At 37.8% G+C, this 26624-nt stretch overlaps 1 protein-coding gene across 3 annotated transcripts in view; it reads left to right on the top strand.

Annotated features, from left to right (window-relative positions):
* The window catches only part of OXSR1 (oxidative stress responsive kinase 1), a 100644-nt gene that overhangs the window by 67032 nt on the left and 6988 nt on the right, over window positions 1-26624 (top strand). For all 3 annotated transcript variants that reach the window (XM_032353105.1, XM_032353259.1, XM_032353195.1), the window contains 8 exons: window positions 3361-3462; window positions 6014-6147; window positions 11095-11143; window positions 11779-11844; window positions 14717-14839; window positions 19321-19356; window positions 22406-22552; window positions 24072-24136. In XM_032353105.1, the coding sequence (XP_032208996.1) occupies window positions 3361-3462; window positions 6014-6147; window positions 11095-11143; window positions 11779-11844; window positions 14717-14839; window positions 19321-19356; window positions 22406-22552; window positions 24072-24136 (722 nt within the window). The remainder of the gene's footprint in view (window positions 1-3360; window positions 3463-6013; window positions 6148-11094; window positions 11144-11778; window positions 11845-14716; window positions 14840-19320; window positions 19357-22405; window positions 22553-24071; window positions 24137-26624) is intronic.

Genomic DNA, 26624 nt, shown 5'->3' with positions numbered 1-26624 from the left:
TTTAGCATTTCCAGACACAAAAAAATAACCTCTTCGGCCTTTCCGATACCATAGAACACATCTTGCTATTGGATACACAAAATAAATTGAGTTAAAACAGATACTCACGTAATTCAAAGCTCTGGTGGATTGACCTGAATGTGGTTCCCCAGGAAGGAGCTGAGCTACACTAGGCTCGTTGCTCAGCCCGGGGGCTGCCTCCGTCATGGCAAGCACTGAACGTCATTTTCACTTTTTTTGTAAAAGGGAAAACCCTTTCCCGATTTCTTTCCATAGTGTAAACAGGAACTACTATAGGTCTTTCATATAAGCCAAATGGCTTAATGGGGTCTTTGAAAAAGTGGGGATATGTATGCTGGGTTAGCTTCGGGAAATACATGTTTCTGTTCCTCAGTTAGGATTTGCGTCCCACCCTTGGAAACAGAACTCTAGATCTTTACAAATGATACATGAAACTCAGGATTTGTAACAAATACAACCTAAGGAATAATATAATGAAGATTGGTTTAGTAAAAGTTTCTGTGTTACAAATTAAACGACCTAATCTTTGTACACGTAGTTTCACTGCTGTGGTTCTTGAAGGACTAGTTTCGTCCACAGCCCCATTTCCCATTTGCTTTCAAACAACTACAGTCAGATGTTGCTCTTGTAGTCATTTTATGGAAACTCTGCTAATTCTGAAATCAGGGCTCATTTCTTATTCCTTGCCTTACTTGTTCTCTTGTCATTTGAAACAGTTGATCATTTCCACCTTTATTTACATCTTCAGCTTTTCTATTTACATCTCAGCAGTTGATAATTTCCACCTTTATTTACATCTTCAGCATTCTTCCCTACCTGTCCTGCCAGGCTGTGTCTCTGACTTCTTTTCTGCCTTCCTTCTACTTCCCAGGACTGTTCTTGAATTCTTCTCTCACTAATTAGCCTCATCTCTGCTTCCCATCTATTCTATTTTCTTTGAAGTTTTTTATGTTTTTTTGAAAGTTTTATTTATTTATCTATTTATTTTACCTTAGGTAGTCTACACACCCAGTGTGGGGCTTGAACTCAACAACCCTGAGATTTGAGAGTTGTGTGCTATACGGACTGAGCCAGCCAGATTGCTCCTGAAGAGCAGCTTTAGGAGTGCTTAAACAAAATTAAATTTTTTTAAGATTGTATTTATTTGAGATAGAACGTGAGCCAAGGCAGGGGGTAGAAGAGGAGGGAGAGGGAGAAGCACTCTTCACAGAATGCAGAGCCAAATGCAGGGCTCCATCTCATGACTCTGAGATCATGACCTGAGCTGAAATCAAGACTGGGTTGCTTAACTCACTGAGCCCCCAGGCACCCCCTCAAGATTTTATTTTTAAATAACCTCTACAAAAATAAATCTACATTTATTTTTAAGTAATCTCTACATTTTAAGTAATCTCTACATTTTATTTTTAAGTATTCTCTACATCTATTTTAAGTAATCTTTGCTGGGTTGTGGCTCTAATCCACAACCCTGACATCAAGAATCATAACACTCCACCAACTGAGCCAGCCCGGCGCCCCATCTATTATATTTTCCAAAGTATAGTCATGCTAGTCTTATTTCCTAAACCCCTAGATGGATGTTTCAAACTTCCTCTAGGTGTTTTACATGGGTATCTTTTAAGTATATCAAAGTCGGTATGTAGAACCGAATTCACTTATAACTCTTACAGTGCTTGTGTTCACCCTGTTGGTGAGGGAAGCATTCCTACTCTAGGGTTATGCAGATGCTGGACACCTCACACTGGACTGGTAAGACTGACAGCAGTTCATTTGTCACGTACACACAGAGCTGCAGGGAGGAGGACGCAACATGACACTTGGGGCTCCTCTCGGGAAGAGAGTAGGTAAACGGTTGCTGTGGGAAACAGACAATTGTATCTTGTATCACTTGATACAAGAGAGTGAGGTGCCCCTTGGTTTCCTTGCGAGGGTGATCGGCTCATTTGAATAATTCTGAGGGCTGGTGGGAAACTGAAACCTGCTACTCAAGGCTGAGCAGGAACTTGGCCTGGTCCAGTTGAGCAGGATTGTTGGGCTAAGGGACCTTATCCTTAGGAGCAGACTGGGGAGGGGAACTTGCACTTAGTTTATTAGGGGCCCACCCTCTTTTGCCACATTTCAAGGCATCACATTATATGGAGCTTTAATTTCAGGTCCCAAACCACATACACCCCCCATATATTTCTTCTCCTGTGTTGCTCAAGATAGAAGATGAAAATATTTGGGGTGCCTGGGTATCTCAGTTGGTTAAGTGACTGCCTTCTGCTCGGGTCATGGTCCTGGAGTCTCAGGATTGAGTCCCACATCGGGCTCCCTGCTTGGTGGGGAGTTTGCTTCTCCTTCTGACCTTCCCTCTTCTCATGCGCTCGCTCTCTCTCTCTCTCAAATAAATAAAATGATTTTAAAAAAAGAAAATACTTAATTTTATAATGTGCTCATAATAGTACAAAAGGACAAATTTGGCCACATGTTCACATCAACAACTGAAAATATTCAAACCCCTTGTGTCTTTTTTCATTATAAAAATTAAGGAGAGGGCGCCTGGGTGGCTCAGTGGGTTAAGCCGCTGCCTTCGGCTCAGGTCATGATCTCAGGGTCCTGGGATCGAGTCCCGCATCGGGTTCTCTGCTCCGCGGGGAGCCTGCTTCCTCCTCTCTCTCTCTCTGCCTGCCTCTCTGCCTACTTGTGATCTCTGTATCAAATGAATAAATAAAATCTTTAAAAAAAAAAAATTAAGGAGATTAAACAAGACTATAACATAGAAAATTTGGAGAACCAAAGACATAACACTACTGCCTAATAGTTTTGTTCTAGTTCTATCCTTTTCCTTAAAAAAAAAAACCAAGATTATACACTTTTGTAATGAGTATCAAAACTTGTGAGGAATTTTGTATTCTTTTTTCTTCATAAATGCTTTATCACACATGGTTTTCCGTATTTTCATGTAGAATTCATTTACATTGTTTTTAGTTGACTAACATTTCTTTTAAGTGAGTATTCCATACTTAACAATTTCCCCATTGTTGAGGAACGTTCATTCTGATTGCTTTTTCTTTCATCTGTTACCAAATATATTTAGCCTTTGCCTACTCTAGATTACTTTATTGATTTAAAGCGAATGAACAGTTTAATGGTTCTTGATATGTATTAGAAGTTACTTTTTAAAAGTGCTTTTAGGGGTACTTGGCTGGCTCAGTTAGAAGAGCATGCTACACTTGATCTCAGTCATGGGTTCAAGCCTCGCATTGGGTGTAGAGATTACTAAAGAAAAAATAAATTTAAATTAAAGTGCTTTTAGGGTGTTAAAAGTAATCATGTATATCTTTATATTCTTTACAGGTTCGAGGCTATGACTTCAAAGCTGACATCTGGAGTTTTGGGATCACAGCAATTGAACTGGCTACAGGGGCAGCTCCTTACCATAAGTATCCACCAATGAAGGTGAGGTTCATAGTCAAAGTACTATCCCAGCCCATGTCCCAGTTTCTTTTCAGAGCCTACTCCTAGGAAATAAATGGATTTGAAAATGGTGAGTTTTTAGAACTATAAAGTGGGAAGCTATTTTAAGGCCAAAGGAATGGTTTATTTTTTAAAAGGAGGTGGGGGAGGAGATGAGATTTATTTTCTATACACCGAAGGCAGTGAGTCCTGTAATTGTAGCAAGACATACACATGTTAGCCTATTCACCCAGAATGAGAAATACCTCCATCTTTTAGTAATTCCATTTCAGTAAATACAAATTGAATCTGAAAAGCAAGTATTAGTTCTGACTACAGCCCCCTTTTATTCTTTAGTGTTAACTTTGTGTTTAGAAAGTGGCTTATGTGAGGCGCCTGGGTGGCTCAGTGGGTTAAGCTGCTGCCTTCAGCCCGGGTTGTGATCTCAGGGTCCTGGGATCGAGCCCCGTATCAGGCTGTCTGCTCAGCAGGGAGCCTGCTTCCCTCTCTCTCTCTGCTTGCTGCTGTGCCTACTTGTGATCTCTTTTTCTGTCAAATAAATAAATAAAATATTAAAAAAATAAAAAGAAAGTGGCTTATGCTTCTATAAAGAAGTCATACAATTTAGAAATCACCCCAAATCTCATTATATAAATATGACCTTCCTTATTAACACCTATGTGCATCAAACTAGTATGTTGCCATGAAAGTCAAAGAAGGAGAGATTTAGGATGGACAGAATAATCAAAACTGTCAGTTACCACAGAGAAGGTAGGAGGAGTGAGAACTGAAAAAGGCTGCTGCTCTGTTAACTAGGTATTATCAGTGGTTTCTCAGGAATGGCTGAGGAGAAAACATGAACAGACATCTCTGCAAAGAAGACATCCAGATGTCCAGCAGACACATAAAAAAGTAGTGCTCAGCATTACTCGGCATCAGGGAAATACAAATCAAAACCACAGTGAGATACCACCTCACACCAATCAGAATGGCTAAAATTAACCAGTCAGGAAACGACACGTGTTGGCGAGATGCGTAGAAAGGGAAACCCTCCTACACTGTCAGTGGCAATGCATACTGGTGCAGCCACTCTGGAAAACAGTGTGGAAGTTCTTCAAAAAGTTGAAAATAGAGCTCCTCTACAACCCAGCAATCACATTACTACCCTAAAGATAACAAATGTAGTGATCCGAAGGGGCATGTGCACCTGAATGTTTATAGCAGCAATGTCCATTATAGCCAAACTATGGAAAGAACCTATGGAAAGTCCATCAACAGTTGAATGGATAAAGAAGATGTGGTATGGGACGCCTGGGTGGCTCTGTTGGTTAAGCAGCTGCCTTTGGCTCAGGTCATGATCCCAGCGTCCTGGGATCGAGTCCCACATCAGGCTTCTTGCTCAGCAGGGAGCCTGCTTCTCCCTCTGCCTGCCTGTGCTCGCTTTCTCGCTCCCCCTCTCTCTGACAAATAAATAAAATCTTTAAAAAAAAAAAAAATAATGTGGTATATGTATATAATGGAACACTACCAAAATCTTGCCATTTGCAACACCGTGGATAGAATTAGAAGATATTATGCTAAGTGAAATAAGTCAGTCAGAGAAAGACAGTTATCATATGGTCTCTCTGATATGAGGAATTTGAGAGGCAGGGCCGGGGGGTTATGGGGGGAAGGAAGGGCAAATGAAATAGGATGGGACCAGGGAGGGAGACAAACCATAGGAGACTCAATCTCAGGAAACAAACTGAGGGCTGCTGGGGTGGGGGCGACAGGGTGGGGGAGGGATAGAGTGGCTGAGTGATGGACATTGGGGAGGGTATGTGCTGTGGTGAGTGCTGTGAATTGTGTAAGATGATGATTCACAGACCTGTACCCCTGAAACAAGTAATACGTTATATGTTAATTAAGAAAAAAAAGTAAGGAGTGGATGAGGAGTTCTGGGAAGAGAAGGCCAGATTACAAGGGGTCATGTTCCAACAGAGCCATGAATAGGTAGAATCAGCAAGATGACATTTTTAATTTTGCTATGGTTTTATTTATTTATTACTTGATGGTATTTTATTTTTAAATTTGCTGTGATTTTAACTGTTTTGTAAAGTTTTTTTTTTTAAAGACAAAGACTTTTTTTTAAAGATTTATTTGTTTATTTGTGACAGAGAGAGAGAGAGAACAAGCAGGGGAAGCAGCACGCAGAACAGAGGGAAAAGCAGGCTCCCCGCTGAGCAAGGAGCCTGATGTGGGACCCTTAACCAACTGTGCCACTCAGGCATCCCTGATTTTAATTTTTTTTGCAGGTAGTTTGGCAGTATAAGAATGGGGACGGAGGGCATGAAGAAAGGGTTCTTACTAAAGGGCATTCAGTGCTGATACAGTTGAACCCTTGTAGCCACTTTACCTGGGAAACCAACTATCTGTAGGATATTACTTGTTGTGTCCAAATAACTGGTCTAGAGTGAACTGCTTATATATTGGGAGGTTGTCTATATTGAAGAATGTTGACCACAATATTTAACTTAATGAGGCATCAGAAATTTTGTATTGAAAAATTTTCCAGGTTTTAATGCTGACACTACAAAATGATCCTCCTTCTTTGGAAACTGGTGTTCAAGACAAAGAAATGCTGAAAAAATATGGAAAATCATTTAGGAAAATGATTTCATTGTGCCTTCAAAAGGATCCAGAAAAAAGGTAAAATATGAGATAAAGCTTACATTTCTCTTCACCTAATACTGTAAGCCATTGTGGGAAGTCTAAGTATTAGATACGTACATTCATGTGCAGGAAGTTATTTGTGCATATTCAAATGCATTTGTATTTATTTGAATATAAACTTTAAAAAAAATATACAGGGACTGTTACACTAGATTGGAAATGAATGAATTACTTTCTCCCTTCTTTAGTATATAGTGTACTTTAGTATAAGGTGTACTCTAATACTTCAGCTAGTTCCTGGCTCATTTTTCATATATTTGTGTTTTGTGAATTCTGTGTTAATAAAATATGTTAGTGGGAAGGCTTGTTTTTAATGCATTTAAAAGTCATAAGCAAACAAATATTTTGATGCTGTTTATAATTTTAATAACAAAGGAGATACACAAAGCAAATGTTATATGTAATACCAAACAATCATATATTTTGATGAGTGGACCAAAAATGCAGAGCACTGGGTGCCTGTGTGGCTCAGTAGGTTAGGCCACTGCCTTTGGCTCAGGTCATGATCTCAGGGTCCTGAGATCGAGTCCCGCATCGGGCTCTCTGCTCAGTGGGGAGCCTGCTTCCTCCTCTCTCTCTCTGCCTGCCTCTCTGCCTACTTTAATCTCTCTCTGTCAAATAAATAAACAAAATCTTTTAAAAAAAAAATGCAGAGCACTTACTTGTTAACGCTAGACAGATTGGAAGGCAAGTAAGTGAATAAACATGATCATCTAGTGTCTGTATCTTTATGAATTAAACAGAATCAAATGGTGTTGGAAGTCATTGAGTACAACCTTTTATCTTTAAGGTCAGTCAGCTACCTAGTCATTGAGGTGGGACTTGAATCCAAAACTCCTGATTCTTTACCTAGGACTGTTTCCACTGTATCTCATTTTTCTGTTTCACACATATATTCTACTCAGTTTTTTAGCACTAAGAGTTTTTAAATTTTGGTTTCTCTAACAGTCAACAAAAGTAATAGATTTTAAATGATACCCTTAGTCATGTCCTTAGTATATTTCATGGGGCTTCAGAATTTACTGTTTGGTTTCTCCAACAGTCAACAAAAGTAATAGATTTTAATTGATACTCTTAGTCACGTCCTTAGTATATTTCATGGGGCTTCAGAATTTACTGTTTGAAATACTGGAAAGGACAAGAAAAACAGGTAGCAAAGTTCAAACCTGTGCTATTAGAACTTTTTTTTCTTTTTCTGAATAAATTAGTATTAAAAAAACAGGGAATACTTTGGCTTTAGCTTAGTTAACTGACTAAAATAACAGGATTTTTTTGTCACAAATACCCAGAAGTGCTGAATAAATTTATGAAACTTAAAAACCAAACCCTTTTCTCTGGGTTTCCACTTCAGGTGCTAGAAATGATGAGGATGACCTAATTCAGAGAAGATGTATCATGAACTGATCCTGGGCCACCCTCAGTGGGACACTTTTCATTCCAATAACATACTCAGTTAGATTTCGGATTTCCAGGTGGGGACTGAAAATGAGATACTGGCCCAGCCAATGCGGATTCTGAACTGAGATCCCTGCTTATGGCTGGGACCTTTACAAGTCTGCCTTTTGAGTAAGAAGACAGACTGGAAAACAAAATATGGTCCATCATCACAAAGACAAAACAGAATTTCTCCTGAATAATCCAGTCCTCTGACCTGGACATTCCATAAGTTGACAATCGGAATTTATATGGCCCATATTATCCAGGAGCCCACAAGATTAGAGAATAAAAAACGTTTTGCCAAGCCAGTTTTATTTCTGGCAGAAGCAATTAGAAAACTATACCATTCGAATTGTTCTAAATTCCAGATCCATGAGATTCCTGCAAATAATGCTCCACTGAAGGGACCAGAAGCTGAAATTATAAAACACATAGTAAAATGCTACACAGCAGGTCAGAGTCAGCAGACACAGCAAGCAGAAGGATTAGTGCTCCAAGAACTTTGGATAATGCAAAGATACCTGAAAAGCTATAAGTATATTTAAAGTAATTAAAATCCTAATGGAGGAAATCAAAACTGTAGGAAGAGAATATGAGTATGACCAAGAAGACAAAACAAATGGAGCTACTAGAAACGAAAAATACAATAACTAAAATTTGAAAGTGGACACCTCCTTCACAAGTGATCCAGGTTAGCATTAGCAGTAGTAAGACATACTTATTATTCCATACTCCCAGATATTGATACCAGGTGCAGGACATAGCACTCCTGAGGTATTTCTTCCCCAGATCTTTAACTTTAGTCTGTAATGAGAAAACATAGACAAAGCCAAATTGAGGAATATGCTGGAAACTCCCTGACCACCACTCTTCTAGAGTGAGGAAAGGGATGACTGAGAAAGTGGCACAGGTTGGAGGAGATGAAGGAGACACACAGACTAAAAACAAAATGATGTTCTGGATTGGATCCTGGAGCAGAGAAAGGATGTTAGTGCAAAAACTGGGGAAACCTGAATAAAGTTTATAGTTTATAATGTGGTACCAGTATTAATATTTTAAAGTCTGTAGCAATGTTAATATTTTTAGTTAATTTCTTGATAATTATATCACAGTTATGTAAAATGTTAACATTGGGGGAAGCTGGTGACAGGTATGTAGGACCTCGATATTATCTTTGCATCTCTTCTATAAGCCTAAAATTATTTCAAAAGAAAAAGAAGCTGTAAAACATCTTATTTCCAGCTTGTAAACTAAAATTACACCTCGTTTAGAACATTCCGAAGTTAAAAAGGAAACAAAACTTCAGTGGATTGGTTAAATAGAACAGCCAATAAAACAAAAAAGAGATAATTGTTGACTACTAATCAAATTACCAGGCACTTCTGTAAACTGACAACATATATCATCTCATTTAAGTTTTACAGTACTTGTATGAGGAGGGTGCTATTATTTTTCCTGTTTTACAAATGAAGAAACTGAATCACAGAGTGGTTAAGTAACATTGCCCAAAGTCACACAGTTAATAAATGTTGGAGCTAGAATTCCAACCCGTACAATTTGACTGAGGACTTTCTGCTCTTACTTAATCACAATGTACTGAGGAAATTGCTCAGAATGAAGCACAGAAAGAATGTTTTAAAAATGGAAATATAGGGGCGCCTGGGTGGCTCAGTGGGTTAAGCAGCTGCCTTTGGCTCCGGTCATGGTCTCAGGGTCCTGGGATCGAGCCCCACGTTGGGCTCTCTGCTCAGCAGGGAGCCTGCTTCTTCCTCTCTCTCTGCCTGCCTCTCTGCCTGCTTGTCATCTCTCTCTGTCAAATAAATAAATACAAAATCTTTAAAAAAAAATAAAAATGGAAATATAAAAAGAAAGATGAATATTTGGGGGATAGAATGGGAAGGTTCAGTGTGTGTGTGCACACACATATACATGTATATGTGTCTGTAGACTTTAAGGAGAGATTAGGGAGATCGGGAGAAGCAATATTTAAAGCAATAATGGCTGAGAATTTTCTAGAATTGATGAAATACTTATAGTCTCGGGTTAAAGAACCATCCCTCCACCAATTCCAGGCAGTATTTCCCTTTTCCCATTTGTACACAAGTCTCTTAAACTGCTGGATTCAAAGGCAAAGAGAATCTGTTAAATGCAAGCTAAGGGGGCAGATTACCGACTGAGGAATATAGCAGGTAGACTGACAGCCACTTTCCTAATGACAGTTAAGGCCAGAATATACTGGAACAGTTCTGAGAGAAAATAACAATGCAGAATTCCCAGTCTAGCCAAACTATTATTCAAGAATAAGCATGAAATTAAGATTTTTTAAAGACAAAAATTGAGTTTCCAGTCATGTATATCACTTAAAGAAGTCCTAGAAATGGTACACTAGAAAGAAGGAAATGAACTCAGAAGAAAAGTATTAATCATATAAAGCAATGTGGTGCAAACTATTGAACATACTGAAATCTTGATTGGATGAGAAAATAGGAAGGATAATGTCTGCTTTCAGTTTGCATAGCACTTTTACATCTCTTCTCTTAAACTGTACAATAGTCCTCTGAGGCCCTGGTTCTTAAGTGTGAGCGTACATTAGAATCACTCGGGGAGTTTTAAAAACTAATGATGTGTGGGTTTGCCCCCACAGATTCTGCTTTAATTGCTATGGGCCTCGGGATTTGTTTTGAAAGTCCTAGCTTATTACATTGTACAGTAATGTTTTAGAACACTGCCTGCAGGAACTTGACCAGTTATACAGAACCTTGGAGAAGAGATTTGCTGAGGGTTACCTGGTAGGTGTATGGTGTAATCAGGCCCAGTGTCTTAAGTGTAGTATTGTTTATTCTTTATTCTCTGTCATACTATTTATGAGTTTGTATAATTGACAATGATGATGCCTTTATTCAAGCAAAGAAAGACTGTACAGTCGAGCAAAAAACTGAGTATAGATTCAATATATATATTGAATATATACATTACTTTCAGAATCTTCAATTTTTTTTTAAAGATAATTGTTAGATTTATTTTTAAGAATATGTAGTTTTCTAAGTTGAAGGCTGGCAAGCTGGCATGTGTCAAGAGGCGCAGGACTTGACTTGGTCCATTTCCTCTTTGTGAGGTTACATGTATTTTTATGCCTTGTTAAAGTAGATACTGCCCACTTTTTTTGGGAAATGATATTTCTTGGCAAAATAATAGCAAATATATTGAAAGCCACGAAGAAGTAATGATTTCAGAATAAACATTTCACTAATGAATTTTGCAAAGGATCTGTAATAGTTATCAGATCATTTCTGTTTGAGTTTTCTTCTCTACTCCGTGTCTCGTACCGAGTTAGTTTATCCTGCTTTTTGCTTTTTAGCCCGTTAAGGAAAGTGGAGAACACTGAGATTATATCTCGCTGCTCAAGAAATCCTTTTCTCATTTTTGAAGATGGAAACCCACAATTACACTTGAATTAACTATTAAAACGTTCTTTTCTGGTTTTAGACCAACAGCAGCAGAACTGTTAAGGCACAAATTTTTCCAAAAAGCAAAGGTAAGAAATTCTTTTGATTTTATGTATTCATGTAATCCTCCTCATTACCTAATTAGATTTACTGCTAAGAAGTTGCTTTTTCTTAAGGTGATGTTTGGAAAAATGAGGGTAGATCAGATAATTGCTGGGGGCATTATCTCTATGACCTTTGGTAATTAAGACACATGCTTTAGAATTAGTAAATGTATTTTTCGTATAAATTAATTTGAACATCAGATTAAATTTTAACAGGAACAATTGATACTAAATTTCGCCAGTAGTAATATAATCTATGAAAAATACTCAACTCTCATTTCAGAGTTTGCTACTGAGTTAGTTAACATCTCATTTCCCAAAGAGGAATAGATAAGTGGGATGTTACTGTAGTTGAAAATGTGGGACCATGATCCTGAAGGAGATATGGTAAAGCAAACTTCTCATATATAATGGCTCATATAGTACAGTAAAGCTTTGTTTCAATCTGTGAAACTCCTTTTCTAAAGGAGCTTTAGAATTAAAGAAAAAAGAATGAAAACTTTCCTCAAACTTCTTTATAAAACAGTTACTATATCACATTTTAATTGTAGTGAATATTTGTGTCAGCTTCTTTGGTTCAGTAAAAACTTGTAAGAAGAAAACTTACTTTTCCTCTCCAGAATAAAGAATTTCTTCAAGAAAAAATACTGCAGAGAGCACCAACTATTTCTGAAAGAGCTAAGAAGGTAAATGGAGATTTTACTCTGGTTTCTTAGGAAATTGGTTAAATTTACTTCTGCATTTTGAAAGTATATGGTAAAAAATGCTTTGTTATGTTATGTATGTGTTAAAAATGCTTTTTTTAGGTGTTACTCAGTTTTTCCAACCCTCTCTTTAGTATTCTTTGATATATTCATTCAATAAATATTAGCCTGCAGTTTGTCTAGGTGTGCTGTCTACTAGAACGAAAAGGTATGTTACACAATTGATTAATTAATTCTAGACTCTGTTAAATCACTGTCTGTAGCTACCAGAGTGAGTTGTGAAGTTCAGCCCTTTCCTCACATTACGCAGAAAACAATGAAGACCCATTAGGATGACTGTAATAAAAAAAAGACACAGTAGCAACTGTGATAAAGATTAAGGAAATTGGAACCTTCACACACTAATGATGAAAATGTGAAATGGTGCAACCACTTCAGAAAGTAGTCTGGCAGTTTCTAAAAACACAAAACAAAGCTGCCATATGACCCAGAAATTCCGTCCTAGGCCTACTTGGGAGAATTGAGCACATGTACACACAAAGCTATGTACATGAATATTCCCAGCAGCATTATTCATAATAACTAAAAAGTGGAAATAGCCTGATTATCCATCTGTAGATGAATGGATATATAAAATGTCATGTGTCCATAATATAGAACATTATTCAGCAATTAAAAATGAAGTACTGGGGGCACCTCTGTGGCTTAGGGGGTTAAAGCCTCTGCCTTTGGCTCAGGTTGTGATCTCAGGGTCCTGGGATCGAGCCCTGCATCTGGCTCTCTGCTCAGCAGGGACCCTACTTCCTCCTCTCTCTCTGCCTGCCTCTCTGCCTACTTGTGATCTTTCTCTCTCTGTCAAATAAATAAATAAAAATCTTAAAAAAATGAAGTACTAATATATGATAGAATATTATTGAGCAATAAAAAGAAATGAAGTACTGATGCATGTCATAGCATGGATAAACCTTTAAAACATTATGCTAATCATGGGAGCTACTTACAAAAGACCACATATTATATGATTCTGTTTATGTGAAATGTCCAGAATAAGCAAATGTATAGAGACAGAGAGTAGACTCAAGGTTACCCAGGACTGGGATTATATGGAAATGGGCAGTAACTACTAATGGGTCTTGAGTGTTGTTTTTGCCATGTGGAGGAATGAAGAAAGTGATCTAGATTTGATTATGGAGATGGTTACACAACATGGAATATACTAAAAACAATTGAACCTTAAATGGGTCAATTATATGGTATATAAGTTTTATCTTAACAGAGCTGGTACTTTAAAAAGGAGCATCTGGACACTGACACCACCATGAACAAAAAGCTCTTAGAAGTGGAAAACATTATAGAAGAAATGAAAATAGTTAATATGGTTGTATGGTAAAGCTAAGAAAATTTCCCAGAAAATAGAGCCCCAAACGCCAAGAGATAAATAACAGAAGAAAAAAGACAAGAGCGTTAGAGGATCATTTGAGAAGGTTCAATTTTGAGTAAATAAGTTCCAGGAGAGCAGAATGGAGGAAAATAGAAGAAAGAATCACTGAAAAAAATAATTCAAGAGAAATTTCCAAATGGATAGTCACAAATTTCCAGACTAAAAAAGCACAAGTACGTAGCAGAATGAATGGAAATAGACCAGCACTAAGACACATTGCTGGAATACTAGAGGCAAAAAGAGGGTTCTCTAGTTTCCAGAGAAGGGGGAAAGATCATGGATGGTGTTGGATATCATAATGACGTCAGTTGCTCCCCAATAAGCCAGGTCATAGCAAAGCAGTTACATATAGCGTTATGAAAGAAAATGATTTCTACTAACCCAGACTTTTTTTTTTAAAACCAGGTAAACCGTATGTTCTGGGGATGGAATCAAAGTTGAAAAATGCATGGCTTTAATTAGTATGCCATGCTAATAATGCAGGAAGTACTTAAACTGAGAAAGAGGAAGTCATGTGGCAGGTGATAGAGGGAGAGCTGAGAAACCAGTTTAGGCTGGAGCAGATTAGGAGGCTGGGGTAGCATCTTCCTCTAGAAGGTGATCCTGAGAAGTACCTAATGTATATGAATAAGGTGAGAGGAGAGTTACACAACTGGGAGACAGTTTGGGGCTAAATATGATAAGTACATGAAAATAAGCAAATATTATTAATTCCAAGGGAAATAAGAAGTTTACAGGAGAGAGAAAAGTAATTGTAATATACAATAAGGCTTAACTGTCTCACTAATGAAATCATGTGGTGGAAACACTGAATTTTGATTTAACCAAAATTTCACTGTATCTTGAGAAAAGAGTTATAGGGGGTTGATAATAAGATTAAATTCTCATCTTTAGTAGTGGGAAGTCCAGTAGGTAATTCTTAAAACCAAAGAATCAAGGGGTAATAATAACACATTACTTGGAGGAATATGAATTTAAAAAGAATATGCTAGAATGAGTTGAAAGTGGTTCCCTGTGAGTAAGAGGATAAAAGAAGATTGCTGTTTTTCTTAACAAAACTTGCACAGATAACAGTGCTCTTGGAACTGCAGGTATAATTGTGATTTTTAAATTTAAAATTTTGAAAAAACCAGAATCTTCTCTGTCTTGGGTTTATTTATTTTTGGGGCTGAAGAAAAATTTTTCAAATCTCAACATGAAACCATTAATAAGATTTGGTCTGTGACTTCACATAGGAAGGATTTGGATGGTGCTTGGGCCCAAGAGTATAGATGTATAGGGAAGGTCAGTGGTTGGAGTAAAGACAGGTAGGTAGTGGAGCACAGAGAGCAAGGGAGGGGTGCAAGACACATACAGTATATATAGTAAATATCAAACACTACCATAAGCCACATCTCTCTTCCTCATGTGCAGGTTCGGAGAGTACCAGGTTCCAGTGGCCGCCTTCATAAGACAGAAGATGGCGGCTGGGAGTGGAGTGATGACGAATTTGATGAAGAAAGTGAGGAAGGGAAAGCAGCAATTTCACAACTCAGGGTAAGTCTTATTAAACTCTGTGCTTAAGATAGAGCTCTGTCTTTTTGTTTGAAGCCTCTGAGATACGATATTCTCTGATTCTGTTCAGCTTAACCATCTAAAACATAGAAAATACAAGTGTTAATAACAGAATTTCCTTGAGGAAGTTATTAACTGTAGGAGCCCATTTAATCCTACGTGGAAGAGTGGACTGACACATCTGTTTGAATATGATATTTACGGATATAAAAATGGCCAAAGTCTAGAGATGTAAACTGTGTCTGAGATGAGAGTACACTGGATAGGACTGATGATTGATTAAACATTGAGGAAGAAGCGATCACTGAATAGTGTACCTTTCTTTAGTTGCTATATCCTGGATGGTTGTGTTTGTCTGTGTATGTGTTTGCTTGAAGCAGTGAAGACAAAGCTCATTTTGTTTTTTTCCCCCCACTCTTTCCTAAAGTTAATACCTCAAGTTGATTGTTAGGACTCATTCCCAGGAATAGAAATATAAATGGGAAATATTAATGTTTGAGGTTCATCACAGCCTTGACTGCCTAAAACCTTTCTGTGGTATTAGTGGTGGGTAGATGGTATATCTCTTCCTGCCTGTAAGATCTCCTCTGCCATAGCACTCATGACTTTGCTGATGAGCACTGAATATTTGTTGATCTTGTCAGATGAAGTCTTTTTGCAGAGCTAGAAGTAAAGCTTTACTTTGTAGAGTCCTTGCCAATGAGAATTGGCAAAAATTTACTACATTCTAACCTTGGAAAGTTATATACACACACACACAGACACATATTTGTTTATATAGGATTATGAGTTTATTAAAATTTGAGACAGGTTTCTTTTCTCCTTACTTTTTATATGATTCCTCCTTAAATCGATACTGTTTTATAATGTTACATTGAAGTGATCAAAGGAAGCCAGAGGTACATGAATCTTGAAGTTTTAGCTTACTTTGAAAGAGATTTTCATAGGAATTTTTCCTCTGACCAACAGATTTTATTTGGGAAGATAAATTATAATGTTTGATTATTATCCCCTAGCCATCTGCAAGAGAAATTTATTTAAAATTTTGTAGTTTGGGGGGCACCTAGATGGCTCAGTCCATTAAGCTTCTGCCTTCGGTTCAGGTCATAATCCCAGGGGCCTAGGATCGAGCCCTGCATTGGGCTCCCAGCTCACAGGAAGTCTGCTTCTCCCTCTCCTCCCCATTTGTGCTTTTTCTTGCTATCTCTCTGTCACTCAAATAAATAAGTAAATAATCTTTAAAAATAAACAAAAATAAAATTTTGTAGTTCTGAAATACTTATAGTAGCTTTTTTATAAACTAATACACTGGTATGTAAATAGCTTAGAAAATTATAGAATTTGTTCTCAAAGTGAGTAATTTTCTGTATTTCTCATAATCTGTAACTATTTTTGAGGACATGAATTCTTTTGTAAAAGGGAAGTCTTGTTTGAATTGAATTACATTGAAAATGCACGCTATCATCATTATAGCCATTATATTTTCAGATATTTTCTTTTGCCCTTCATGCACTTTGGAGACTCTAGTAACTTGTATATTAAGCTGCTTTAAAATTGCCAGCTCACTGATTTTCTTTTCATTCTTTAAAAATTCTCTTTTTGCTCAGTCCCATTTTGCAGTTTCTGTTGCTGGCTTTCAAGTTCATTCATCTTTTCTTCTGCAGTGCCTAATGCTGCTAATCCCATTCAGTCCTATTTATATCACAGACATTAAATATTTTAAGTTTGATTTTGTGTCTGTTCATTTTTATACCTTCATGTCTTACTTTTTGAAGATAATGTGAGATGTAGTAATTATAGTATAGTTAAAATAGCTATGTTAGTGTCCTTCTCTGCTCATTCTAACACTTATGTCAGTTGTGGAGCAGTTTTGTTTGATTGATTATTCCCTTCACTATAGCTTCCTCAACTCAGCTTTCTGAGTTGAGGAAATAGGCTAAGGGTCCAGGGATACCAAGGCAGATGAAATCGATAAGGTAGAATACCAGGGAGGAGAGAGCTATACAGAGAGAGAAGTTTAGAAATCTACAGAGCTTCCTTTTTGAGTGTACAGCAGAATACTCTTTAAGAAATACATGTGAGAAAACCACCTGAGACTGGGTGACAGTGCCCATTGCTCACAGAGAGCCAAGAACAGTGCCTCTTCCCACCAGTCAGTGGAGAAGCCTGTATTCACAAGGCATTGGGTAGAGTTCTCAGAAAGGTCTTAGGTCTAAGTATTGGGGAGCTTATGGCCCTATACTGAGCCCTGCTGCAGATCCAACTAACAGCTCATAAAAGCAAGATCCAAAAGGCTTAAGCCATTTCCAAGTAACTTTACTGTATTCCAGAACAAAGCTTGAGAATATTTATAGCAATACAAAATTATCAGCTTGCAACAAAGTAATATTCACAGCATCTGGCATCTAATCAAAGATTATCAGGTATGCAGAGAGTCAGGAAAGCAGTAACATTGAGCTCATTTTATGCCCAGATCTTGGTCTTTAATGTCATTTTCTACTAAAAGAATGAAGGCTCCTTGGAGAAATGGATGATTCTGAGGCTTACATGGCAAAAATACAAGATGAATCTGGAATATCTTCTTTGTGAAAAAGGTTATTTTTATTAAAAAAGAAAGTCATAATTTGATAACAGGTGCACCAGGTTGAATGAGCTCCCACTCACCAAATTAGAATTTAATTATCAAAAATCATTAAGTGTAGTAATAAATTAATTGTAAATCATTTTAAAAATTGGAATCCATGAATCCATGCCAATAATGAATAGATGGATAAATAAGTGGGGGCCGGGGCGGGGGTTGCTAATTCTTCATTATAGTAAATTGCCAGTGCTGACTGGTAAATGTGGAAGAGTATTGGAGAGGAATATCGTCATTTTATAGCCACGATAAAGCAGTCAATAAAGATTAGGTCAGACAAGGATCATCAGCAGTTGCTAAATATAGGGGAAATTTTTGATGAGCAGGATATTTACAGGGTCTTGAAGTGTCTCTTCAAAATTGCCATTAGTTGGAAGGGGAATATAATTACTACATACTGGAGAACTTGGAAAAGCCTTGACTAAAGGTGATTAAAATTGACATTATTGTGAAATTTACTGAAGTTGATAGCTTTAGTAGTGTGAATTTACATAAGAGGATATCTCTGTCTTCTGAAATACACAGTGACTGTTCAGTGGTAAGCAGTTAGGACATATGCAACTTACTCTCAAATGGTATAGGAACAATATGACCGGTTAAATATATATTGTATATCTATTTAAAAAGAGAGAAAGTGAACATCTTAAATAGAAAAGCAAATAAGGAAGAAAGGTTAATGATTCTCATTCTAACAACTTTTCTGTAAGTTTGAAATTATTTCCAAATACTAAGTTTTTTTTTAAAGGTTTGGTTTGGCCATTATAGTTGCTGTGGTATGTTAGTTATCACCTGAACCTTGATTCTCCTTAATAAAGTGGTGATGAAAATTCACAAAAACCTAAGCTGAATAATCTGACCTTTTAGGTAGTCTAAATTGATGCTTGGTAGCATTGACCATAAATTGGTATTTGTTTAGATACAGGGTAAGGGTGTTTTGTTTTGTTTTTTGTTTTGTTTTTGTATTCTCCAATTGCGTGTATCCAGAATCACTGATGTAATGATTTACTAAATAAATTTAGCTTAGATGTTCATATAGCAGATTACAACTGGTTTTTCAGTTTTGTCTCAAGAGTTTTCTTCATTAAAGCCCATAACCTGAATTACTCTGCCTTGAAGATGTGTTGGATAATTAGCTTGAAGGCTTTACATTTGGTCTGGGATATTATATATATAATATGTTCATGATAACACTGGATGGTAAACACAACTGATGAATTATTGAACTCTACATCTGAAAGAATTATGTATTTTTTGTTTCTAATTGAATTTAAATTTAAAAAATAGTATGTTCATGCTTAGTAGAAGGAATTGTACTTTGAAGAATGTGACCTCCTATTGCCTGAGAACTCAGTCCCATTATGTTTGGTTATAAACCTCAAGTTGTGGGGCACCTGGGTGGCTCAGTGGGTTAAGCCTCTGCCTTCAGCTCAGGTCATGATTTGAGGGTCCTGGGATGGAGCCCCACATCGGGCTCTCTGCTCAGCAGGCAGCCTGCTTCCCTCTCTTTCTCTGCCTGGCTCTCTGCCTGCTTGTGATCTCTCTCTGTGTATCAAATAAATTTAAAAAAACAGCAAAACAAATAAACCTCAAGTTGTGAACTTTTGAAATACCATAAGACATTGATGTATTAAAGGCTACCTGGACAAAAATACAATAGTATCATGGTATTTTCTTTTTCCAGAAAACTCACTAGAGTTACGAGTGACTTAACTTATGGATCAGAATGAAATGGAGTTTACTTGCGTTTCAACATTCTGTGCAGTTTGGAACTGACTACAAGTAACCTAAGTTTTGAGTTAATAAGCCTTTTTTGTATTTCTTTTAGTCTCCCCGAGTGAAAGAACCATTATCAAATTCTGAGGTAAGTAGTTGTGGGTTTTGAATCATTAAAAAACCAGTCATTTTGTTTTGGTTTGGTTTTAATGTTAAGCACATCTTTTTATATGGGCCTAAGTGAGAATGGGAATTTATAGCAATCAGATTTCACCGGAGGTATTGATTCTGAGTTTAAAAGGACTTCTCCAGTAAGTTGGTGTTGTTGCACTCATTTAAAAGTTAACCTAAAGGCTCAGAAAGCTGTTCCTTCCTTGCTTGCCTGATTTTATGAATTACTTTTCTGGGTTGGGTAGCTTGATGTGGAAAGTCGTCTTATTGCATCAATCTGTCCAGGGATTTGTCATATGCTACTTTTTCTTTTTGTCCGGTCCCCGCCTCCCATTGTTTTTTGTCATGTAGATTCTGTTGTCTTTAGTTCTTGCCTTTTGGTGATAGGAATCCTACTAAACAGAGTCCTGTTAGGCTGGCCTGCCTTATGCTCATTTCTTGAAGATAACAATTATTTCTGGAGATACATTCTGTGATACATTCTTCCTTCTGGCAGTCTGCATTGCAAGCTCAGTATTTGGTTTAATGATACACGTCTTGCCCCCTTAAATCATTTTGATTTTGCCCCGTTGCTTAAAAGTACCTATTTTTCTACTTGATTTGTGTGGATGGCATACGATTTTTGCACACCGTTAAGTACAGGATTTGTGCACATTGTATTTAGACTAAAATACTGTACTGTAGCATATTTATAGGCTGGTATCTGACACCTTATAGCAGAAACTGCAGTTCACTAGGATTTCTGGCTCTTCTTGCTACATGGTGGAATTGCATCTCCCTACCCCTTGAAGTCACTCATGCTCATAGCAGTGGCTTTGGGCAGGGAAATGCCAGCAGGAAGAAGAGCCCTTCTGTTGTTCCCTGAGTTCTCTGGCTCCTGCCACCACAGCCTGTATCCCCGAATGAGGGTGGTACCAAATTTAGCCTCTGCTGGCCAGAGATAGAGATGAAGTGTGTGCAAGAAATAACATTTCTTCTTGTAATCTTCTGAGAATTTAAATAATTTTTTACTCTTACTTTATCTTGACTAATTCTTAGTTTCTCCACTGTTGATGGCGAGGGCATTTTATAGTTGATCAGAGTTGTTCAATGATCTTATCATTGTCCCTTTGCCTCAGTAGCACCCCCACGTGGACTCTCAGGTCTCATACTCATACTCCTGCACTCCTTATTTTGTCGTTGGGTTTGAAATCCCTGGTGAAGTACACATAACATAAAAGTTAACATCTTCACCATGTTTAAGGGTATAGTTCAGTAGCGTTTAGTACATTCACACTGTTGCGCAGCTATCCACTGTCCTTCTCCAGAAGAATAATCATCCCATGTTCCCACCCCCTACCCCTGGCAGCCACCACTCAGTACTATGTCTGAATTCTACTGCTTTCTGTATACCTCATGTAAGTGGACTCAAAGAGTATTTGTCCTTTGTGACCAGCTCATCTTACCCAGCATAATGCCCTCTAGGTTCACCCATGTAATATGTGTCAGAATTTCCTTCTTTCCTCCCTTTTTGAGGCTGAATAATATTCCATTGGATATATCTACCACATTTGTTTCTCTGTTTGACTGGATGGACACTGGCTTGCTTTCACCTCTGGACTATTGTGAATAATTCCACTGTGAACATGGCTACCTAATAAATATTTGTTTTAGTTCCTGCTTTCAATTCTTGGGGGTCTGTATCCAGAAGGGGATCATTCTATTTTTAATTTTTTTTTTTTGAGGAATCACCTTACCATTTTCCATAGTGGCTGCACCATTCTCCACTCCGACTGCAGTGCACAAGGTTCCGGTTTCTCCATATCAGTTCGTTTCTTGATTTTGTCTAACATTTCTGTTCTTATTATAGGTAAACACATGTATGCAATTTGGAGGCTCCTTTTGAAATAATGCTAATACTTAATGTTAACATTTTCAAAAGTAATCTTAATGTTCTGTTTTTCTGTCAAAATCCAGAACCAGAGTTACTTTTAATTTCCTCTCTATGAAGCTAAAGGATCACAAAATTATACTACTTTATCTCTTAACTTTGTTTATATAATATCAGCTATTAGACCTCTTTCAGTTTTTTTCTCTTTCAGTTCTAAATTGTAGCCAACTTTAGTATTTTTTTCACCAACTTATAATTTTGAATAGTTTAATTTTATTTTCAACTCAACATCAGTTTTTTGTCCCCACATTGCATAATTAAAATTTATAAAATATTTCAAACATGCGAAAGTATATATATATATATATATATATAATGTCTGTGTTGGTTATAAAGCTTTATATCTGTTTTGAAAAGCATTTCAGATTCGTTAATGAATCACTGATTACTTGTCTTTCTTTTTAAGTAGTGGAAGGTTTTCAGACCTAGAAAAATGTAGCTCCTGTAGAAGAAGATTTACTACTTAAATCTGTGTCTTAGAGGTGCTATTTTATTGGGCAAAGGAAATAGAATAGATATAGTTAAAAATAAATATGATGCAATGAAATTTTATTCTGAAGGAATAAAAGCAAACTATGGGCTATAATATGGCTAAACCTCAGAACATTGTGCTAAGTGAAATAAGGCAGACATAACAGAGTGCATGCATTTTATTTATATGAAGGATCCGGAAAAGGCAAACTGATGGGGACCGAAAGTAGGTCAGTGGTCACCTAGGGCTGGGTGTGGGAGCAGGAATTAAATGTAAATGCGCACAAGAGAACTTTCTGAGTTGATGAAAATGTTCTAAAACTAGATTGTAGTGATGTTTGCTAGAAACATCATCATCTAGAAATCATCCAGTTGTATACTTAGAGTGGGTGAATTTAGTGGGATATGAATTACACCTCAAAAAAGTTGTTATAAACAATAAGGCCTAGTAGAAATATTTGACTTCCATTTGAAATAGATGTATTCAAGAGAGGTAGGGATGTGGCAGTAAACTACACAAAAACTACTTTGAAAATGTCACCCTGGGAGGCTCTGCTTGCCCATCAGTAGACCTGTCTCCTTTTCCACTCAACTAAGCAGCACTGTGTGTATGTTTCTGTTACAGCTGTTTCCAACAACTGATCCCGTGGGTACTTTACTCCAAGTTCCAGAACAGATTACTGCTCATCTACCTCACCCAGCTGGGCACATGTCTGCACAGCCAACTCAAGTCTCTCCCCCACCCCCAGCAGAGCCAGCAAAAACAGCTCAGGTAAGGCAGGAGTGCACTTCAGTGGCCGGTCTTCTGGGTAGAGGAAGAAAGCAGAAATTGGTGTGGAGCAGTGCCTTATGTAACAAGGTTGATGTTGTGGTAGTTTTTAAAACAAGTTAGAAATTCTGTTTTCACAGTTTTCAGTGTATGCAGGTAAGAGGTCATACAGGATCATACAGACTTTTAAGGATCATACTTTTTCAAGGATCATACAGACTTTTAAGCAGCAAAATAAGTTAACAATGGAAACATTCCAAATATCAGGAATTTGGGGAGTTGGTTTTATTGTAGTTATGTATTATAATCTGTGAATGCCCATCATCAGTCACACACAGACATCATTAGCTCCTCATACACTGAAAGTAGTCAAGGGAAGGAGGGCAGTGGCCTCCTTGGCTGTGAATTGCTCCTTGTCTTCCCTCAGGAAACTTCAAATACTGTGCATAACACATGATGTGAGGTTTCCAGAGTCTGTTTATTTATTAAATATTAGAAAATTCATTTTTTTGTTCTAACATTTTAGATTAAAAAACGTAAAGATGGGCGCACCTGGGTGGCTCAGTGGGTTAAAGCCTCTGCCTTCGGCTCAGGTCATGATGCCAGGGTCCTGGGCTCGAGCCCCACATCGGGTTCCCTGCCCAGTGGGGAGCCTGCTTCTCCCTCTGCCTGCCTCTCTGCCTACTTGTGCGCTCTCTCTCTCTTCTGTCAAATAAATAAATCAATAAATCTTGAGGGTGGGGGAGAAAGAGAAGGAAAGGAAGAGGAAGGAAGGGAAGTAAAGGAAGGGAAAGGAAAAAGAAAGAAAGAAAAAGAAAGAAAGAAGTAAAGATGAAGTTCTCTGATTTTTTCCTTTTGCATTGTGGTGGTGATCTGCCTTTGGAGGCCACCACTCTGAGAGCTTCCAGTTAGTCATGGTGTTGGCTTCATGTAGTCTTTTCATCAGACCCAAGCTTTCCATTTCTTTCCTTCATATCTGAAAAGATACAGTTGTCTTAGGAAAACTGATGGAAAGATTGGATTTACTTTATAAACTACTTAAATATCACACAGGGGATAGCTTACAATGCAGAGAGGATTAATTTACCCATTAAAAGATCTGGAATCTCAGGCTGGGTGGATTCCTAAGGGGCAGGCGATTTTAGAGCCTATGTTGTATATTGCTGCATGATACACTGGGAGATTTAAAGGAAAGAACCCCAATTTTAGTGTCTTTCACCCTTGTGGATGGAAAGAGGGATCTGAGTAAACAAAATATAAATGTGGCTGTGTATGGAATTTCATGTGGGTTTGAGAATTCTCTTTTTAATTGTGCTTGCCTCAGGTTGACATTCAGCTCTTGCTGCTCCTCAGAGTGCATGTCCTGCCACAGCAGGGAATGTGCCAGCCACTGGTCTGGGTCTGGCCTCACCAAGAGTGAAGGAAATTGCTGCCATGTGGACATTTCCTCTGCTGATGACCATTAGTCACCTTCATGCTTAGTAGTCCAGACTCTGACTTTATACCTTTCGATGTTTTTTAGGCTCTGCCTTCAGGAGCAGGCTCACAAGAAACCAAGATCCCAATCAGCCTAGTACTCAGATTAAGGTAAGTAAACATCTTCTCTTTGTTTTCTGCATACTCTAAATGTGCTATTTTCTCTTTGAAAGGGACTCTTTTTTTTCTAATAGTCTGTGCATGAGAGTAACTGGATAAGATTGTGTGCCCCCCCAGTATCAAGTGCCGGGCATTGCAGTGGTATTGTTTCCCTCAGAAGTAAGAGCTACAGGGCCCCTGGATGGCATAGTCAGTTGAGCGTCCGATTCTTGGTTTCATCTCAGGGTTGTGAGGTCAAGCCCTATATCGGGCTCCACACTCACTGCCTAACATTCTCTCTTCTGCTCCTCCCAAATAAATAAATAAATAAAATCTAAAAAAAAAAAAAAAAAAAAGTAATAGCAACATTGCAAGGACCTGGATGTTAACACATTCTCTTAGCTGTTTTCCCACTAGTCGTTTTCAGTACAGCTAGTTTAGGTTCTGTAATTGAGTATGGTCTGTAACTGGGGAATAGTTTTTAGGGGAATAGCACTGGTTGGCTTATCTGAAGATTAGGTTTGTAATTTACTATATATCATGGACTCTGCAATCAACTGACCCAAGAATGGAGAGCTTTCTGATTGTGATAGATCATATTAAGGCCTTGTTCTTAAAAGATGAAAGGAAAACCCTCTGAGAATATATCTGGTCTTTTTGTTTTACAGCAGGTGTTCTGAATTCGTGGTTCTTGGTGGGGTTTATAGCCAGGCTCTGACGGATTGCTCACAGAAGTGCCATAAGTGGCAGTCTGTTCGTTCTGACCCTCCTCTTGGAGGTAGTTGGGTTAGGATTGCAGAGCTTTCTTGTTAGACTAGCAGTGGCTGTTGTATTGTTCTAATTGGGTCTCGTTCTGTTTGTGAAATTAAAAGTATCACCTGAGACAACTCAGACCTTTATTACTACTAACATTTTTTAAAAGGGTTTCCTTAAATTACCATGGACTAATTCCTCTTCCCACATAAAATTCCTAATCTTCTTCTCAATATGACCATAATCAGAGATAGAAGCAGGGAGACCTTTTTTGAGAATGTTTTGATTCTACCACCCGGAGCGATGAAACTGTGCCTAGTCAATATACCTAGTCTCAACACAGATAGTTTTGGATTCATTAAAGTGTCTTGATAATCTTGTCCAATTCTGATTGTGCAAAAAGAATACCATTTGTCTCTTTTAAAAACTTTTTTTTTTTAAATCATGTAGCAGCTACTAGTACAAAAATTATATTTGACCTGTGCTTCAGGAAGTTAGAGAAGATACTTACTTGTAAGTGATACAACTAGCTTTTTGAGAGAGTGGTTTTTTAGTGGGCTGTGTTCCAGACTTATTTATGGAAGAAGAAACTATGTTCTCTCTCTCACTGATGAAGACTCTGAGGTGAAACCACTAGAAGAGATGGTAAACATATTTAGTCCAGTTTAGTGTCTTGCTGTCTCTGAAGGATTTGTGCTTAGCATGCCAGCTAAGTCACTAAAATGATGCTGAATGTTCAATCTTTTTATTCAGCTTTCAGAAAGAATGGATTGACCAATTATGTATCAAGAAGACTCTATATCACACTGTTGGTTATTGTGGCAGGATACCAAGTAAAGAGTGAATAAAACGCCTCACTTGTTAGTCAGATCTAGGTTGGAAGCTGAATTGCATTATGTACTTAACACAGGTTAAAGACACTTCGGGTGGTATACATGCAAAAGTATAAATCTGTATACAGGTACAAAGAGAAGGCAGTCGAAGGGGAAAATCATTTGGGCATAGGTTGTGTTAGAGACGGGTAACTACATTCTAAACACAACTTCAGGAATATTTTCAAGTATCCATCAGGTAGACCTAACCCTCTTCATTGTTTAGATAAAGTGGATTTGGGTCCTTAGTGATCAAGCATGTCTGCCTTTCCGTATAGTATTCTAAATGCCCACCTTTAACCAGAACCTCCAGGGAGCCTGGTTAATCTCAGTATATGGTTTGCTGAGTGATTACAGTAACTGTCCCTCACCAGGCACACATTTAAATCTCTGGAGCCATGTATTAACTCTGCTGCCAGTATGGGTCTAACTCCTTTTCTCATCTTTTCCTTCTCCCTCATTGTCTGAACTCCTGTGGAATTTGGGGGAGCATCATGTATTTCATTTTGTGAGGCTGCCAAGACTGAGCACGTGTAGTGGGCAAGGCATTCTTCTGGGGGAGCCTGGGGTGGGAGTAAGGAGGAGAAGGGTATCCTCTTTTTTTTTTTTTAATGCTGCCACATATTTTTTTAAAAAAATTTTAATTCCAGTATTAAAATAATTTAATTCCGGTTAACATTTGGTGTTAGTTTCAAGTATGTAATACAGGGATTCAATAATTCTGTATATAGTACTCAGTGCTCATCAAGGTAAGTGTACTCTTAATCACCATCTATTTCTCGGTCCCCCTTCCCACCTCCTCTCAGGGAACCATCAGTTTGTATAGTTAAGAGTCTGTTTTTTGGTTTGTCTCTTTTCTCCTTTGTTCATTTGTT

Source organism: Mustela erminea, chromosome 1, assembly GCF_009829155.1.
Source record: "Mustela erminea isolate mMusErm1 chromosome 1, mMusErm1.Pri, whole genome shotgun sequence".
NCBI lineage: Eukaryota > Metazoa > Chordata > Mammalia > Carnivora > Mustelidae > Mustela > Mustela erminea.
This window is presented reverse-complemented; position numbering and strand designations above follow the sequence as displayed.